The sequence below is a fragment of the Nannobrachium achirus genome (genome assembly GCF_963921795.1).
Source record: "Nannobrachium achirus genome assembly, chromosome: 19".
Classification (NCBI taxonomy): Eukaryota; Metazoa; Chordata; class Actinopteri; order Myctophiformes; family Myctophidae; genus Nannobrachium; species Nannobrachium achirus.
The window spans coordinates 17,866,854-17,884,651 of record NC_137826.1 but is presented as its reverse complement, the minus strand read 5'-3'; the positions used below and the strand labels follow the sequence as shown (position 1 = coordinate 17,884,651).

The 17,798-nt window shown below is 43.2% G+C and overlaps 1 protein-coding gene across 1 annotated transcript in view; it reads left to right on the top strand.

Annotated features, from left to right (window-relative positions):
* The window catches only part of LOC308304652 (nicotinamide N-methyltransferase), a gene marked incomplete at both ends in the record, with an annotated part of 37,939 nt that extends 22,649 nt beyond the window's left edge, over positions 1 to 15,290 (top strand). The window contains 3 exons of the mRNA XM_080749276.1: positions 11,655 to 11,818; positions 13,525 to 13,735; positions 14,858 to 15,290. Coding sequence (XP_080605402.1) covers positions 11,655 to 11,818; positions 13,525 to 13,735; positions 14,858 to 15,290 — 808 coding nt within the window. The remainder of the gene's footprint in view (positions 1 to 11,654; positions 11,819 to 13,524; positions 13,736 to 14,857) is intronic.
* Between the last annotated feature and the right edge of the window lie 2,508 nt (positions 15,291 to 17,798).

The following is a 17,798-nucleotide window of genomic DNA, read 5'->3' as shown; positions in this document are numbered from 1 at the left end:
GCCGGCTTTACACAGCAGTCAAATCTAGACCAAATCTGATTTTAACAGCGTCAGCCCAAAGCTGCCCTGCGTCTACATATCTGCTTTGGTTATCGTGGTAACGAGGGTAACTTTTTCTCTCCTTTTCTTCACTCTTGTGTTTCGCTCTTCTCTCTGGTTGTATCTATTTAGCTCACATGTTTTCTCTCTCCTCTCTTGTTTTTCTCATGTGCTCAGCGTGCTGTAATATGCGCTGTAATCAAATAGTAAATAATCGCGCTCTGTAATGACGTCGGGGCTCCGCGCTCGGGTTGCGCAGCACAAGTGACGCTTGGCCAGTTTGATGTGGCTTGCATGTGACCTGCATATAACTCAATGGGGTGGATGTGGTTGCTGCTTTCAGACTGAGTCAGATGTCCTCAGATCCGATATGGATCGGATTTGAAACTACCTCTGGATGTGGTTTTTCAAAATCGGATTTCATGTGACCTGCATGTGACATGTTTGGATTTAGACTATTTAAAGAAAATCGGATTCCACTTTTGAAGTGACTCAGATCTGATTCAGGCTAGATTTCAGTGGCAGTGTAAAGCCGGCCTAAGAGTCCAGGACAGGACAGGACAGTTCTGAAGAAGAGTTATGTGAATCTGAGCCCAGGTTCTCATAAAAATAGAAGTACACAAGTACACATGTGAAGGGGTGGAAGTCGCGTTATTCTTTTTTATTTTTCTTTCCTTTAATAATTGTTGTTTTTACAATTATTTCTTTCTGTTGAACCTGTTTTGTATATTTTGTATAATATGTTTCTTTGGTTATAATGCGATATTGCTGTCTCCCTTTAACACCTCCTCCTCTCTCTCCATGTGTGAGTCTGAATGCGAACTGATAGGGTAACTAGAAGCCAATGCTGGCCACTGTATGGGGACTGACGTCATGACCAGCCAATGGGTGGCTGGCAGAGTGGGAGGCGGCCCTTTAAGAGGAACGCCAGGCTCAGTCTAGGTTGACGAGCAAGGGGTGCAGACGTGTGTGTGGAGCAGGCTGAGGGAAGTGACTCAGGTGGCCGGCTGTGACGAACAGAGAGACAGGCACAGGCCGAGCCAGGCAGTAACTGAACTGAACTAAAGTGCTAAGACCGAGTAGCGCTTTACCTTACAAACCCAGCGGATTCCAGACGGTGATCCGGGTGCCAGCATTACCAGGCAGGGGTCCGGGCCATCCAGAGACGAGCGAGAGGGTCCCGACGAGCCGAACCGGCTAACGAGAGGGGTCGTTGTGACTACTGTGGTGTCGTGCGAACTATTCGCAGCGGCAGCCCACAAGGCTGCCTGCGTGTGAGTATCCAATCCTGTACACCACTGTCAATAAAGTCACTGGCCTAGAAGTAAGCTGTATAGTCGTCACGACAAGGATACTGGCGTATTCTTTGCATTCACAGATGGGTGGACTAAAGAAGTAGACGACCAGAGATGAGCTGTGTGTCGCTGTGTGTGCCATCCCACCTGCTGTAGAAGTCACTATTCCCACCTGCTTGAACGATACGCTGCTTATTATTAGATATCTGTTTAGTATATAGTAATAATCTGCGCTCCTTGTAATCATATTCATTTATCGTAATATTATATTTATTACGATTTGAGGCCTTAATAAGCCAGTACCATACACTAAGTGCACTTTAATTGCCCCAAGATACGATACGATAAGAGAAAGAGGGGGGGGGGGTCGAATTAATGTTTTATTGTTGGAAGTGCTCTTATTTTTAGGTTTTTAGCTTAGCAGCGCCATAGGATTATAGGGTTCCCTTTTATTTTATTATTGTGTTTTTGGCGTGATAGAGGCCGCTGTAACCTAGCAAATAAAGATTGTTATACTTTTCTAAACTGTCGTCCTGGTCATTCTCTCCTCATGATTTATATTGCTCTGGTGTTCCGTAAACGAACTTGTGTGTCCCTAAAGGTTGTGCCTTTTGTGCACTTTCTTTCCTCTTTAACGAGGTGGCGTTGTCGGAAACTTATAATTATATAATCTGCTAATGGTAATACTTAATAATATACATCAAACCAAAAAGGTGTATTTACAATTATTTATTGGCAAATTCAGTAACAAGGTAATGACAAAAGGGTACCAGTTTAAATACTGGCAGTTAATGTGAGTTGGGCCACCCTTACACACACACACATGCACGAGTATGTGCACATGTGCAAGTGTACACACATAAGCCCCTTTTCCACTGGCCCAACTCCAGACCACTCCACACCACACCACACCGCCCACTTGTGCCAGGTTTTCCGCTACAAGGACCTGGGTAGAGTGGTGTGAAAGTGTTACAACGGGGTACTAAAAAGTATCCACTCTAGAGTAGGTCTGAGCTAGGCCACAGAGGGCCAAACACTTCATAATGACTGATCACTCACTGACTTTTCATTTAGACTACCATCCTACATATAATTTTAGAGATGAGGTCAGTCACTCAGTCACAAAATGCATTATACTGCAGTGACCAATACAGCCCAGTAGAGGGCGGAATCATTCCACAACAAAAAGAAAAGAAAGGAGAGTTTGCAGCACATATATTCAAACGGGTAAGGTCTAGTGATATCTAACATATAATTAGAGAGAGAGGTCAGTCAGTCAGTCAGTCAGTAGGTCACAAAATGCATTATCTATTCACTCGCTTCAGCGACTGATCTCAAATTTAACATGGCATTGGTCATTAGCATTATACACACGGTGACGGAGCCCGAATTTCATTTTTCCCAAATTCTAGCGATTTATTAGCGTTTCTTCACTCTACAGCTCTACAGCCTGTTGTCAGGGTTACGGTCCGTTCCTCCAGGCCATGGGATCTGTAGCCCCGGGCCCACACACACCTCTCTCACAGTTAGGAATGTTGCAGTCTCTCTCTCTCTCTCTCTCTCTCTCTCTCTCTCTCTCTCTCTCTCTCTCTCTCTCTCTCTCTCTCTCTCTCTCTCTCTCTCTCTCTCTCTCTCTCTCTCTCTCTCTCTCTCTGCATGGGTCACGCATGCAACGGGTGATGTGTGTCTCATCTTCCAACGGGTATAGAAAACTTATGTGGAGCAAATACATCCTCATACTTCTATTCACCTAATTTTGCTGTTAAATTATTTGTATCCATCATAAATATACACTCCTCCATGGCTGCTCCTTACATTATGATGCTCCCACATATTCTCACGCACGCACCATGCAGTTACAGTTACTTTCCCCAAAACCCACACTCTGCACATATTTTGCAGCACATATATTCGAACGGGTAAGGTCTAGTAGTTGTAATACACTAGAATACACTACACCGCAAAAGTCTAGAGTTCAGTTTTTGAAAAAAAAAAAAGTTTTTTGAGAAAAAAATTGTTTTTTGAAAAAAAAAAGGTTTTTTGAAAAAAAAAAAGGTTTTTTGAAAAAAAAAAAGTTTTGTTAAAGGTATTGGTGATGCGATGACGTGGTGTATACGGACGCTCAGCTCCCCGGGCCCTTCCCCCTCCCCCTCTCTCTCTCTCTCTCTCTCTCTCTCTCTCTCTCTCTCTCTCTCTCTCTCTCTCTCTCTCTCTCTCTCTCTCTCTCTCTCTCTCTCTCTCTCTCTCTCTCTCTCTCTCTCTCTCTCTTCAGCTTCCCTCCCCCTCCTCTGTAACTTGATACTCTGGTGACCAGTTTATGAGCACTGTCAAGATACTCCTTCAGGACTGGCTGCTCTGCGTGAGGCGAAAGGTGAAACTTTGTTAAATTGAAATAAATGCGGTTCAAAGAGTGGCATGTTTAAAATGTGGACAGTGCAAAATGTTCACGCTTGTTTGACGTGGTGGCTATGTTTGTGAGAGGTGTTGTGAGAGAATGGAGCTAAACATTCTGTTTGAGAATTGCCACCACTTTGTGTTTGCTGAATTGTATGTATTAGATGATAATATATTCTATTGTGTTATAACCACTATTATACTCTATTATAGTGTATTATAATTATCATAGTAATACATTAATACTTTATAATGTATTATAATCACAGTTATAATCCATTATAGTGCATTATAATTTGTAATACAAATTTATATTGTATTATAATCACAGTTAAAAGGGTCAATTTGTTTCTTACCGATAGGGGTACTTTTGTGTAATGGAAAATGTAGATATTTTTATGTAGTGCGGTGTGGTGTGGTGTGGTGTATTGTGGTGTGGTGCTAAAACCGCAGTCGAAAAGGGGCTATACAGTAACAGTACACACACACACACACACACACAAACAAGTATGTGCACACTTGCAAGTGTACACACATACAGTTATATAGTGCACGCACGCACGCACGCACACACGCGCACACACACACACACACACACACAATGGGGGTCCTTCACTGACGTAACACTGCAGCTAATCGCGCGCGCGCACACACACACACACACACACACACTGACCTTCCTAAATGGTCCCTGACATTTAATCTGAAGGTCAGTGAGTTGGTGAGTCCATCAACCATGTCCAGTGATCATCTGATCCTGGTCAGCTGAAACGTGTGTGTGAGCGCGCATGTGTGTGTACCGGTACTTGTATTACTGTACTTGTGAGGGTCAACTGTCCCCTAAGTAAAATGAATGAATAAATGACCACACACACATTCCTCAAAGGAACAACTAGTTCATCTTGTCATGCGGGCCGTAAACACTCGACTACACTGCCAATTCCATTTTTACTCCAACGCTTAAATGACCGCTCAGATTTTTAGCTGGCTGTGTACTTCAAATCCACCTGCTTCTAATTATATCACTTTGAGACAAAGAACAATGTATTTGTGTTGAATGCTCTCAGCATTAAGGCCCATTCCCACTGGAGATTTTTTTTATCTGTTATCTGGCCCAGTGGGAATGGGCCTTTAGCCTGAAATATCTTCAGATTGAGATTCAATTCAGGATGTAATTTTAGGCAGCATGCATTCCTGCAGGTGTAGTAGAGATGGGCTTGCTAGTAGCCTATAGTAGTTCTTAATATGACATCATGTAAGGTAACAGGTAGACCACTGCCTATAACTGAGAGTTGAAACCAAATGGTTTCATTACAGTACACTCTTAGAGTTCTGTTAAAACTATAACACTTTCTTGTTTTGAAGTTTCTCGACTGATGCGGAGCTGTGCTCAGTGAATTTAGTTCCGATCTGGGTCGGATACCTGCCCTCTCCACTCTGAGGGGGTCGTGGGGGGGCTTCGCTCATCATGTATTAACTCCATTCTACATGGTATTGTCTGAGCTTGTCATATTTTTTTGTTGTTGTTCCAGTTTGTCCTCTTTTTTTTTCTTGTACAGTGTTTATATAATGTGTGTTTAAAAATTTAATAAACATAATTATTCTTCCCCAAAAAAAAAAAAACTATAACACTAAGTAAATAACAGGTACCCGATGAGATAATTGTTGTTCTTGGAAGCTTCAGTGTAGTCATGGTATTCGATCGTAGACATCTTGGCGACAAACAACACATTGTAACCAAAAATAGCAGTAATCATCATTACATGACAACTGCAGCTAATGAGCTGTGGCATTGTGCCCATGGTCCTGCCACATTTGAATGGTTTCTTTCTCTCTTTTTTGAAGGTTTTGTTCATGTCTGCCAACAGAACCAAACAAAAGTCACATGTATTCATTGTTGAAATAGAAAAAGGGGGAAAAGCATTTAAAAAGCTTTATTTTGGACCCTGATTTTTTTTTTTTACATTTTGCCATTTGCAGTAGGTGTCATACCTTTTTTCTTTGTCATATGACAGTGGTTCTCAAAGTGGGTTCCAGGGACGCTCAGGATTCCTTGAGGGGGTTCCAAAATGCACCCTGTAACTCTGAGAATGCAACCAAACTAGAACTGGACAAGAACAATTAGTCTGATTGCAGACTAATTAGGCAACCACTAACTAGATGTACCGGTATTTCATGGGTTGTTTCTTGCCATTTACAGTACAGTACTTTACTTGAAGTCAAAATACATTTGCTTCCTTGTTGTATGACTATGGTTCTCAAAGTGAGGTCCAGGGACCCTCAGGGTTCCTTCAGGTGGTTTCCAAATGGACCATTACGGTAATAACTCAGAGAATGTAACAAATGGTGTTTTGTTACACTCTCAGATTTATGAGGGTACTTGAAATTGAATCTTTAGTAGAGGAAGTGTTGTATGGGATGTTGCCAAGCTGTTTGGTGTACAGTACAAACAAAGTATGTCAGTCTGTAATTGCTGCTACAGTCCTTTAAATACCCTCCCTCCTGACTGGAGAGGCACACTTGTCCCTGGACCTCTCTACTCGCTGGCTGGCACTGGAAGATAGTGCTGAGAGAAGGTGTTTCCAGACAGGGAGAGAGAATTCACTGTTCACTTCATACTGCAGTTGTAGCTCTTTTTGAACAGATTCAGACCATTTATCCCGGGGGAGATAAACACAGTTTACTGGGGTAAGTTCATTTATCAATTCCATTTTTCTTCTTCTTTGCAGCTCTGATGCATGGACTAAGAAGTTCATGCAACTAAGAAGTGATACTGTAGATCTCGAGTCAATCTCTTAGTCCATGCTAGTGTAATACGTGCAGATTGCATGTATTTTATAAATAAAATGTATTATGAATAAAATGTAATTGTGTCCAATGTTAATAAAACGTATACAATTGGGGTGGTTGTATTTTGTTTCCTTGCTCTTCTATTGAGACATTTAGATCGTGTCAAAGGTCATAGGGGAAGAAGAGGAAATAGTTGAAATTAAAGCAGCACAAAAATTGCAAAAATAACAAATCTACAAGCTCACAATGTACGCTATCGTATGACTGCGTACAAAATAGGCCTTAAGTGATTCATTACTAGAATGTGATCAGTATAGCACTGACCTCTGTCAAGGTGTCAATTTGGGTATAAAATGCTGCAGTCTTTCTTTTGGCCAACAGGTTTTTACAAAGTATGGCGGTGTTGTGTTAGTATGATATGTTACGTTTTAAGTGGATTCCTCTGAAGTCCACAGCCACAGGGCCTCAGGTCCACAGCCCTTGGCCCTGCTGTCCAATTGACAGGACCAACCTCTACACCAGGGGTCTTCCAAGTTTTTTTTAAAGCCAAGGACCCCGTAGCCAAGAGAGAGAAAAAAACAAGGAAAGAACATTAATATATAGTTAATAGTTACCTACTCCTCCCGCGAGGGAAATTCAGATATTTGCAGCCCAACCCAGCTGCTTTTTTCAGCTTAACCCAGCTGAACCCAGTGCTGCCCACAAGTAGTGCGAGGGGGAGGGGAGCAGTGATAGCTGGAGCGGGGAATCATACCTGCGACCTCTGGGGCCTCCGGAGTCCTAGGTATGGACACTAACCACTCAGCCATCACTGCTCTAATCTCATTCCATCACACAAAGATTTTGTGGCCACCCTGTAGTAACTCTAAAGACCCCCTGGGGGTCCCGGAACCCCTGTTGAAGACCCCTGCTCTACACCAAGTTTCATGCAAATCCATTCACCCTGTGATATCCTGGGGATATCCTGTCTGGGGGACTGCAGACAGGGCAAAAACATGACCTCCTTGGCTGAGGTAAATATATCATATACAATACATGATTACAACTGCAGATAATATTAGTTAAACAAATGCTGTGCTTGGTACACAATAAAGCAGCATACACTACATTGTATACAAATCATTACAAATCTTAAAGGTGCATCCGTGCACTTCCAGATAGCACTACGCCATTGGTTCTCAAAGTGGGGTCTGAGGACCCCCAGGGGTCCTTGAGGGGGCTCCAGGGGGTCCCCAGCAAAATGTGTTAATACATTTGAACGAACCCTTTATCCATATTTTATACATTGGATATTCAACAATCACATCTAGTGTGAAGTGAGTGGTGCTATTTATGAGTTAATTTCATCAAGCGTCCCGCTAGCCAATCACAGTGCGTCCTGCGAAGCTTAGCCAATTCAGGCTTTTGCAAATCCCGCCCCATTCTGCCCTGTTACTATGGTGGGACATTTGACCCTGGGCAGATTGTTTTTATAGTGGCAGTGAATGGGATTTTTTTATTTTTTCATAGCCTCATTACAGCTATATAAAATACCAAAGGAAAAACATCTAGGTGATATTAATAAAAAGGGAAGACAAAGGTACAGTAGTTACATTGCAAAACAGGGGGTTTCCCCGAAAATACATGTTTTAATTTGTTTAATCCCAGTGGGACAGAATCATCCATTGCAGATTATTTTATAGTGGAAGTGGATGGGATTTTTTTATTTTTTCATAGCCTCATTACAGCTATATAAAGTACCAAAAAAAACACATCTACGTGATATTAATAAAAAGGGAAGAAAAAGGTACAGTAATTACATAGCAAAACAGTAGTTTTCCCCCGAAAATATATGTTTTAATTAGTTTAATCCTCTGGATCAGAGAGAGAATAGAAATAGAAAGAGAAAGCGCATTGCATCTTGGGTAGGAAGAGGAGAGCCAGATTATAGTTCTCCTCACATAATAGGCTGGCTTTTCGTAATTCTGCCCATTTAAAATATATGTACCCAATCGTAACTCTTAGTTACATTGATAAGGTCCATGTGAACTAGTTTGTTGAAGCTTATTCATTATGATGAGCGAGATCGCTATCACCGCCCGCGGCCGTACTGGACGAATGCCGTGTCGCGCAGAGCGGACAGTTTTTGAAAGCCTGAAGCAACATTCTCCACTGCACAAACTCCACCCCCGATAGCAAAAAGTGAATGTTTTTTTCTGGTTGGCCAGTCAGGGAGTCTCAGGGACCAATCAGAAGGCTGACAAACGGTGAATTGGACCCTGGACGTACAACAAACTTTGAGCTGTTTGTGCCAAGATGTATTGTAGGCCATATCTAGGCCAGATGTAGGCCACATCTAGGCCAGATGTAGGACAGATGTAGGCCACATCTAGGCCAGATGTAGGACAGATGTAGGCCACATCTAGGCCAGATGTATGCCAGATGTAGGCCAGATGTAGGCCACACTTCAGTTTACTTTAGGGAACAGACATGTTTTGGGAACTGGACAAAGCCAGATGTTGGAGCTTAGCTCCTTCCAGGAGCACTGCTCAAAAATAGCAGATATACTCACAGTGCGGCATTTGCAAGCTTGCACATCTGCTATTTTTGAACATTTTTGAAAAAGTGTTTTGCATCTTTTAACACAAATCTTCTCTACTGGTGGTCCCTGGCACAAAAACATTTCAGATGGGGGTCCACAGAGTGACTGCACGGCCAAATATATAATTTGGGGGGTCCTTGACCGTCCTAATTGCCACAGAACCACTGTCATATGCAATTTAAAGGGGGGAAAAAAGACTTTTTTTTCTCTATTGATTACTCATGCCATAGAGACTTGAGTTCAATAATATTGTTTTGTATTTGTCGCATTCCTAAGACAAAAATGTGATTATAGTAAATCTACCCCCATTGATTCCGGATGGGGACCCGAATGCATGGCACTGGACGGGGAAACCCTCAGGGTAAGTTTATATATAATAAAGGTTTTGTCTTAGGAATGCGACAAAACCCGAAAAATATTATTGAACTCAAGTCTCCATTGCCTGAGTAATCAATAGGAAAAAATAAGTCATTTTGGGGGTGAACTACTCCATTAAGACACAGGGGGGCAGTATTGGGCAACGTATGTAACAATAAGGCATAATGGTTGAATAAATAGTGTTTGATCCATGTGCATGAGCTGCTATATAGTGCAAACCAAATATCCTCCTGGAAAAAGACCCCCCAGGAAAAATCACGCAAAGTGTCAGAGGTTCTTAACCTTTTGACTCACTTTCGACTGGAGGTCAGGTTAAGAACCCCAAAGGAATTCCGTTTAGAGTTACTTTTCATAATCAATCACCATAAATCAGGGGTGTTCAAATTTGAAAACTCTTAAAATTCCGAACATTGGTTAAGAACAGTGGTTCTCAAAATAGCTCATAACGCATCACTTCCAACGCTGCGAGCTTGTAGTACATCTGCTATTTTTGAAAAATCTTGAAAGTCTGTGGCCAAATACATACTATGTATCTTAGGCATCCTTGGCACGAAAAAGTTTGAAAAGATTTAGATGGCATTCGTAGAATCGGCCTCAGGTTTTATTGGCTAAAACAACACAAATCATCAATCATCATCAGTTACAGATAAATTGCCAGCAGTGGACATCCATCCATTCCTCGGTGGCTCATGTCTTTATCTGGCTCAGTGGCTTCTGTCACAGAGCTGCAGTTAACTGTGCAGGGTGTGTGGAGGCCCAGCAGATCTCATTTCAGATTGGCTGAGGTTAGTGAGAGAGAAGTGAACGTGTCTTTTATAGGGCAGTGGTGCCAGTGGGAGCACTCTGCACTAGGAGAGAGAAAAGAGAAAGCTATTTATTCTCTGTTTAGTGTGCAGGAAGTCTTTTATCACAATCTCTCTCTACAGTAGGCCTCATGTGGACAGTCTGGACACGCATACACCAGTGTTGCCAGACTTTGCAAGAAAAACAAACGGCCAGGTCCAAAAGAAGTGACTATCTTTACTTAGGTTCTACGACTTGACATCGGCTATTTGAAAATAGAGCAGATCTACAGAAAAATATTTGAAGAAAAGTGAAATTTTGTTCAATATCTTTAAAACATTTTAACACAAATCTTGTATGGGATCCCACTTACTGGCACAAAATATTTTCAGCTGAGGTTCCGTGGACAAATACATATTAATCTGGGGTCCTTGACATGAACAAACAACAACATTAGGAAGAAAGCCCAAATAAGCAGCTACACAAAAAAACACAACCTGCAACTTCCAATATTTAAGTGACACTGAGCAACGCACGCCAAAATGTATGTGCTTGTTGTGAGTTACTTCATAACTCTGTACGCTTCGATTACATAACAGCAACATTTTGAAATAGAAAACCTCCACCGGCTGTCTGTCAGTCTCTCCGTCCATAAGTCAGTCTGTCCGTCACGTCACAATTTTGGCCCTACTCTTATGTCCGGCACCGTTGCCCCTATCCATGTCAAACTTTGCACACACACTCTTTGGCTGGCAAACCACAACTAGTGGGCGTTGGGGATATTTCGTGCTAATCAGTCTAAAAGCGCTAGGGCGCCCGAGCCGCCGACCTTCGGGGTCGCCACAGCGGCCACATCAAGTTGGGCTCCCATCCCATCGACTTTCTATACAGGAGGAAAATACCCAGAAAAAAATCTGCTTTAAGTAGGATGTGAGGGGTCTAACTAGTGGGTTTGTCATGATGCTGAATCCATTGCAAGCATTTGTTTTGCACAAAAAACATTCTTTGGGCTATCACTAAACCATCGTTTTCTGGGGCCATTTATAGCCCAAGGAATGCCCTAGCTAAATCATTAGAGGATGCCCTGGGATACATCTGTGCAAAATTTGCTGCTTTTAGACTAATTAGCACGAAATGACCATGTTATCTCCCTAACGCCCCCGACTAAACCTCCGCCCCTGATTTCTCACATGGCCCTCTTCTAGCGCCACCATGAGGTTGCTTTTAGCAGACAACATACATGCGACCTGACGGTTGCTTATCTCCCGATTAGGGAGTCTTACTGGTCTGTATAGGCCTTCAACAGTTCAACAATAAGTTGAAATAATATGTCTTTAATTGTCAGCATCATGATGTGTGACGTCTCTCTGCTTGTTGTGTCATTTTGTTTTCAGATCAAACATGGCGGACACACTGAGTGGAGAGCTTTACCACACCAAGTTCGATCCCAAGACCTACCTGGGATACTGCTACCAGTTCTCAGAGTCTCCAGGGCAGAAGGACAACAGTCGCTTTGTGCTGTTTGTGCTGAGTCAGCTGAGTCACACCTTCTCATCAGGTACCCTACCCGCCACAAAGTGTCTTTGATAACATGATGTGCCTTGGCTTGGCCACCACCCCAAGGTCGTAGGTTCAAATCCACCGTGGTGCATCTGGCTTTGTCGAGTGTCTATAGGGTGTGCCAAATGTAGTTCTTAGAGCGGCCATTTCTTGGGTCAACACAGCCTTACACAGGTGTTCTGATTGGAGTAGAGCATTACTTCTATGCAATCAAACAATTGATTGAAACACCTGTGTTTTGACCCAAAATATGGCCGCTAAGGACTACAATTGCGTCACCGTTGGCACACACTATACCAGGGGTTCTCAAACCTTTTTAGGCAGTGACCCCCAAAATAAACATATTTGAACTGGGGACCCCTACCCTGACAAGCACTTGGAATTGTAGGTATTACATTTAATGTGACTCGTCCACAGTTAAATATTGTGAAAATAGCAGATCTACATGCTCACAACGCGAGGCGTTGTGAGATTAAAAAGTAGGAGAAGTAGAGTAGGAGATTAAAAAGTAAACATAGTTAAAAGTGTGAATGTTGCTCACGAATCAAACATGAGGAAAAAATAACTAAAGACGATCTGGGCACTCAGGAATAAAAAGGAGGAAAAATATTTATTTATTACATACAACATGTTTCGATCTCGGAGTCGGAAGGTCTTCATCAGAAAAAAAATAAAGAAAAGAAAAAGAAGAAAAAAGCCCCGGTACTTCTTCTTCTACCACTGGCTTTAATATGATATTACATCATGAAAACAGCAGTTTGTACTGTCTGTATATCTCAGGGCAGTACAGGGGCCAGAGGCTGATCGATGTGGGGACAGGCCCCATCATCCACACACCCATCAGTGTAATGTCTGTGTCTCATCAATCTGGGGAACCTATCGGCAAAATAAATCTTAACATTCCTAACACTACACGTTGTAACGGGAACTGCCGACAGATGCAGTAGCACAGCTCGGAATCTGTTCTTGAGATATTAATGTCTCATAGGAGAGTATAGGGTAGTAGTGGTCCTCAACCTTTTCAGGCCGCGACCCCCAAAATAATCATATTTTAACTGGGGACCCCCCACACCCTGACAAGTACTAAGAGTTGAGGCATTACATTTTGTATAACATGGTCCTATTGTGAAAATAGCTGTTGCGAGGCATTGTGAGCATGTAGATCGGCTATTTTCACAATGTCTTTCTCTAATATTTGACAATTTGGCCAATGTTTAATTTGTCATTTTAGAGGTATTAAAAAGTCCTCAAATTGTCACTTTAGAAATGTGCAGATACCCTCTATACTATAGTATACACTTCAACTTTAAGTAGGTTTGTTTACTGTTGAGTGAGAAAAACAATGTTTCAGATTAAGCCAATCATCTGGGGACCCCCCAAAATAATTTGGGGACCCCCCAAAATAATTTGGGGACCCCTCTGGGGGTCCCGACCCAGAGGTTGAGAACCACTGGTATAGGGGACAGAGGCTGATTGAGGTGGGGACAAGCCCCACCATCAACACACTCATCTGTGTATTGTCTGTGTCTCATAGGACAGTATAGGGGACAGAGGCTGATCGAGGTGGGGACAGGCCCCACCATCAACACACTCATCTGTGTATTGTCTGTGTCTCATAGGACAGTATAGGGGACAGAGGCTGATTGAGGTGGGGACAGGCCCCACCATCAACACACTCATCTGTGTATTGTCTGTGTCTCATAGGACAGTATAGGGGACAGAGGCTGATTGAGGTGGGGACAGGCCCCACCATCCACACACTCATCAGTGCGTGTGATTACTACCAGGAGATGGTGGTGTCCGACTACGTGGAAAACAATAGGAAGGAGATCCAGAAGTGGCTGAGAGCCGAGGAAGGATGCTTCAACTGGGACGAACACATCCAGTATGTCTGCGACCTGGAGGAGAGCAAGAGGTACGCTGTTGGCCCACCACAGCTGCAACTGTCACATTTGGAGAGTGAATTTAACTCCCTCATAACAGAACTTCAAGAAGTTCAGTAGCTTCTAAAATATTAGTTTCTCATTTCTACATTTCTACGTTGATTAACCTATAAACCCTAAATGCCTAACAGAAATCAGAATCTTTTAGTAATTGTAATCCCAATCCCCAAATTAAAAAACCTTCAAAATGGTAAATGGTGCATTTACCGCTTTTTAACCAAAGCGCTTTATTGTGCATTACATTCATTCACACGCAAGGCACCAACCTGCACATCGAGAGCAATTAGGGGTTCAGCGTCTTGCTCAAGGACACTTCGACACTAACTCTGGGGGAGCCCGGGATCGAACTGGGAACGTTGTGGTTCCCATTAAGCCGCTCTATCGGCCACTCTACCCCTGAGCTACTGCTGCCAAAAATGACCCTTCCCCTCATGGGGACATTGGGAATTTCACCAAATGGTCAATTTGTCCGTATGGTATTACAATCCTCATGGGGATTTTGGTCCCCAGGACAGTAATACATAAACCGCACGCAAGCACCCGCACCAGGGACATGCAGATAATGTTAGAGGTATATAGGGGCTGATATTTCTAAAAGGACACTTTTGGTGAAAATAGCAAAAACAGATCTGCTATTTTCGGTGCGCGACACTACTCTCGCCTAAGCATAAGGAAGCCTTTACTGGTGATGTGACGTACGTATGGATTTCTACACAGACATGCCAATTCTTTCAGTATAACATGTTGCATTCAAGTTCAGGAGAGTTTGGGAAAGGCAATTCTCTCGAATGCTGCCTTCGGGTACGGCATGGAAAGGAATTGTAGTCATAGTCTGGAGGGACATTTTTACAGACGGGTAAAGGTCAGGGGTCCAAGCCACTTTTGATGTCTATGTGTTTACATGCCTGACACACGCACGCGCGCGCACGCACGCGCGCGCGCGATCTACAAGCTTGTAGATCTGCTATTTTTCAATAGCTAAAGTTACTAGGGCCCCTCCACCTTGGGCTCTAGTAACTCAGTCCCCCCCCCCCTTGTGGCGCCCCTGGTGACAGCTACTGCATAACTCACGTCTCTCGCCTCTTCTCCACCAGAACTCCAGCAGCCGTCAAGCAGACCCTCCGCCAGAGGATCAAGCGGGTCCTGAAGTGCGACATCAGCCTGGTGGAGAGCGACAACCCCTTCCACCCCGAGGCCGTGGAGCCGTCCGACTGCGTGGTGTCCTCGCTGTGCCTGGAGGCCGCCTGCCGGGACCGCGACTCCTACCGGCGCTCCCTGGGGGCCATGGTGGGCCTGCTGAGGCCCGGCGGGGTGCTGGTGCTCATCGGGGACCTGGACGAGACCTTCTACACGGTGGGCAGCCAGAAGTTCTCGGCGCTCACGCTGAGCCAGGACTTCATCGAGCAGACTCTGGCGGGGCTGGGCATGGTCGTGCAGCAGTTCGTGCTGCAGCCCGCGCTCAACAGCGAGCTCAACCTCAAGTGCGATTACAAAGCCTCGTTCTACCTGGTCGCTCACAAGAACTGAAAAAAGGGGGGGAAAAAGAAAAGAAAAAAAGCCAAGTAGCCAACCCAACATCCCTGTTTTGTTTTGTTTTAATCATTATAAACAGGAAGACTCCCTAAATCGGGAGATAAGCGAGGGAATATGGGAAATGGGACAGATCCATGTTGATGACATGACTTTAGAGATACTGTGTACCACTTTGTGTGATTTTAGGGCAAAATCTGTATGAGCAGTGTCCATGAATTTGTTTTGCAAGAATCTGCCTCATGGTGGCGCTAGAAGAGGGCCAAGTGAGGAATGAGTGGAGGTTGTGGTTTGGCAGCCAAGGAGTATGTGTGCAAAGTTTGGCATGGATTGGGGCAACGGTGGCGGAGATATGAGTAGGGCAAAAGTGTGACGTGTGACAGACTGACAGACAGCCGGCGGAGGTTTTGATAATAACTGTGACCTGACGGTCGCAATTATCCCATTAAAACCTGTGGCCGATTTTAAGAATGCCTTCTGAATCGGTACTTTTTTTTAATGTTCAAAAATTGCAGATTTACAAACTCTGACACGCTGAGAGCTTGCACATCTGCTATTTTTGAATAGCCAACGCAAAAATCTAAAATTAAACAGGCGCTTTCCCGATTTTAATGGGCAAATGTGACATTTTTATTTCAACCACGCGATTCTTCCAATTCTGTGCATTTGTGTATAGCCTAGCCCATTTTCTTTCCCGGCATTAACAATATCTAGCCCAAAAATGATCAGAGGTGATTAGAACCTCTGTGGTGGCTAGGCTGTGGAGCAGCTGGTCCCTCCATATTCATTCTAGACCTGTAGTCCCTAGGGCTTTTGAAATCGTTATTAAACACTTAGCTTCTCTCCCTGGCCTTAAGTTCAAGTCCAGCGTGAAACCCTGGCCATATATTACTGTGCACCTTCGCTGTTATAAGCCCTTGTTTTTGTATTTCATTTGTGAATGTGTTGTTTTTCTTGTTTGTTAATTTAACTGACCAACGACCTGAACAGCTACTTGGGCCAACAACAGTCGTTTTAAATGTGTTTTATAAATAAAAGTTTGAGGTGAAACGTTTATTTGATATGTTGCTGCAAACTTTCACATGTGACCTTTTTGAAAATGTTTTATTTAAATTTGTATTTATTTTTTCACACAAATCTTCTTTTCTGGCCATGAAACCTTTTCAGATGGGGGTCCGTGGGCCAAATCATTTTGGGGGTCCTAGACATGAAAAAAGTTTGAGAACTACCACATTTACAGTATAATATAATAGGCAGACAACAGCAATTATTCTTCAGTGTACTTTGTTTCGTGGAAATAATGTGCTGCATGCTTGCACCCACTTGGTTTTAAAACAAATTAGAGGATCCATTTGTGAGGATGCTGCATCTGTATCCTAAATGGATGCTGTCATTATTCACCGTCGCAGTGTTTTTGTCCTCATCCAGCAGCGTTCATATTTCATTCCGGAGTGCAGAGTTAAGCAGCAGCTCACAAACTAATGGCCCAGACCTGCTCAGATGTTTATTAATGTCAAGAGGAAGTGGGGATGTTTTTCAGCAAAGCACTCTCAGCACATATTCCATCATAACTATAACTAATAGCCCTCTCTGTCTCAGGATAGGATAGGCCCATTAGTTTAGGAGGCACTTTTTTAACTAAATCACCGGCATACAGGTGACAGAAATGACGGGGTATGTCAGAGCAATAAAACACTTTTAATGTGCTACTTTCTCCAGACAATAGACATTAATAGACAATACCTTACGTCAAAACTGATGAGTGGGTCAAAGTCTCAAGTGCTGCTGTGGAACAGTCATACTGTATTGCTGTCGGAAGTCGGATGGAAACCTCTCATCTCCATATTTTAACTTTTAGATTTCTTTTTTTTAAATGAACCCCACTACTTGATCGGACTAGTAAGACACCTCAGGGTGCCACGCGACCTCGCCCTAAAGGCGCTAAAAATGGTTGATAACCATTAGTTATCAAAATGGGGTCTGGGGTCCTCTCAGACATATCAAAAATGTTTGGACATGTTTGAATAATTTCTTCTGGGGGCACCTGAAATGAAAACATTTCATATGGTTCCACAGCCAAATACATACGTTTGAGAACCACTGCTTTACACCTTGCATTCTGTTCGATACATTTGCATGAATTCCAATTTCTATTTTTCGATTGCTTATTTCATTCACGCTCGGTCTATACTGTATGAACTATTCACACAAAAAAACAGTTAATTATGGATTGCAGCTTTAGCTCATAAGAGTGTAAATGTAACCAAATGAAGGGTCCATTAATTAGTTACAAATGGACAAATTAAATCTGGGTGGAGAGGGTGATATTTGTCACTGCACCGAGAGTATATGCAGTGACAAATATCACCCTCTCCACCCAGGCTTGGGGCGGATCCTGTCAGCAGGGAGTGTTGAGCGGGAGTGGGAGAAAGGCTCTGCGTCCTTCCGGTAGGGCAATGGTTCTCAACCTTTTCAGGCCGGGACCCACAAAATAATCATATTTTA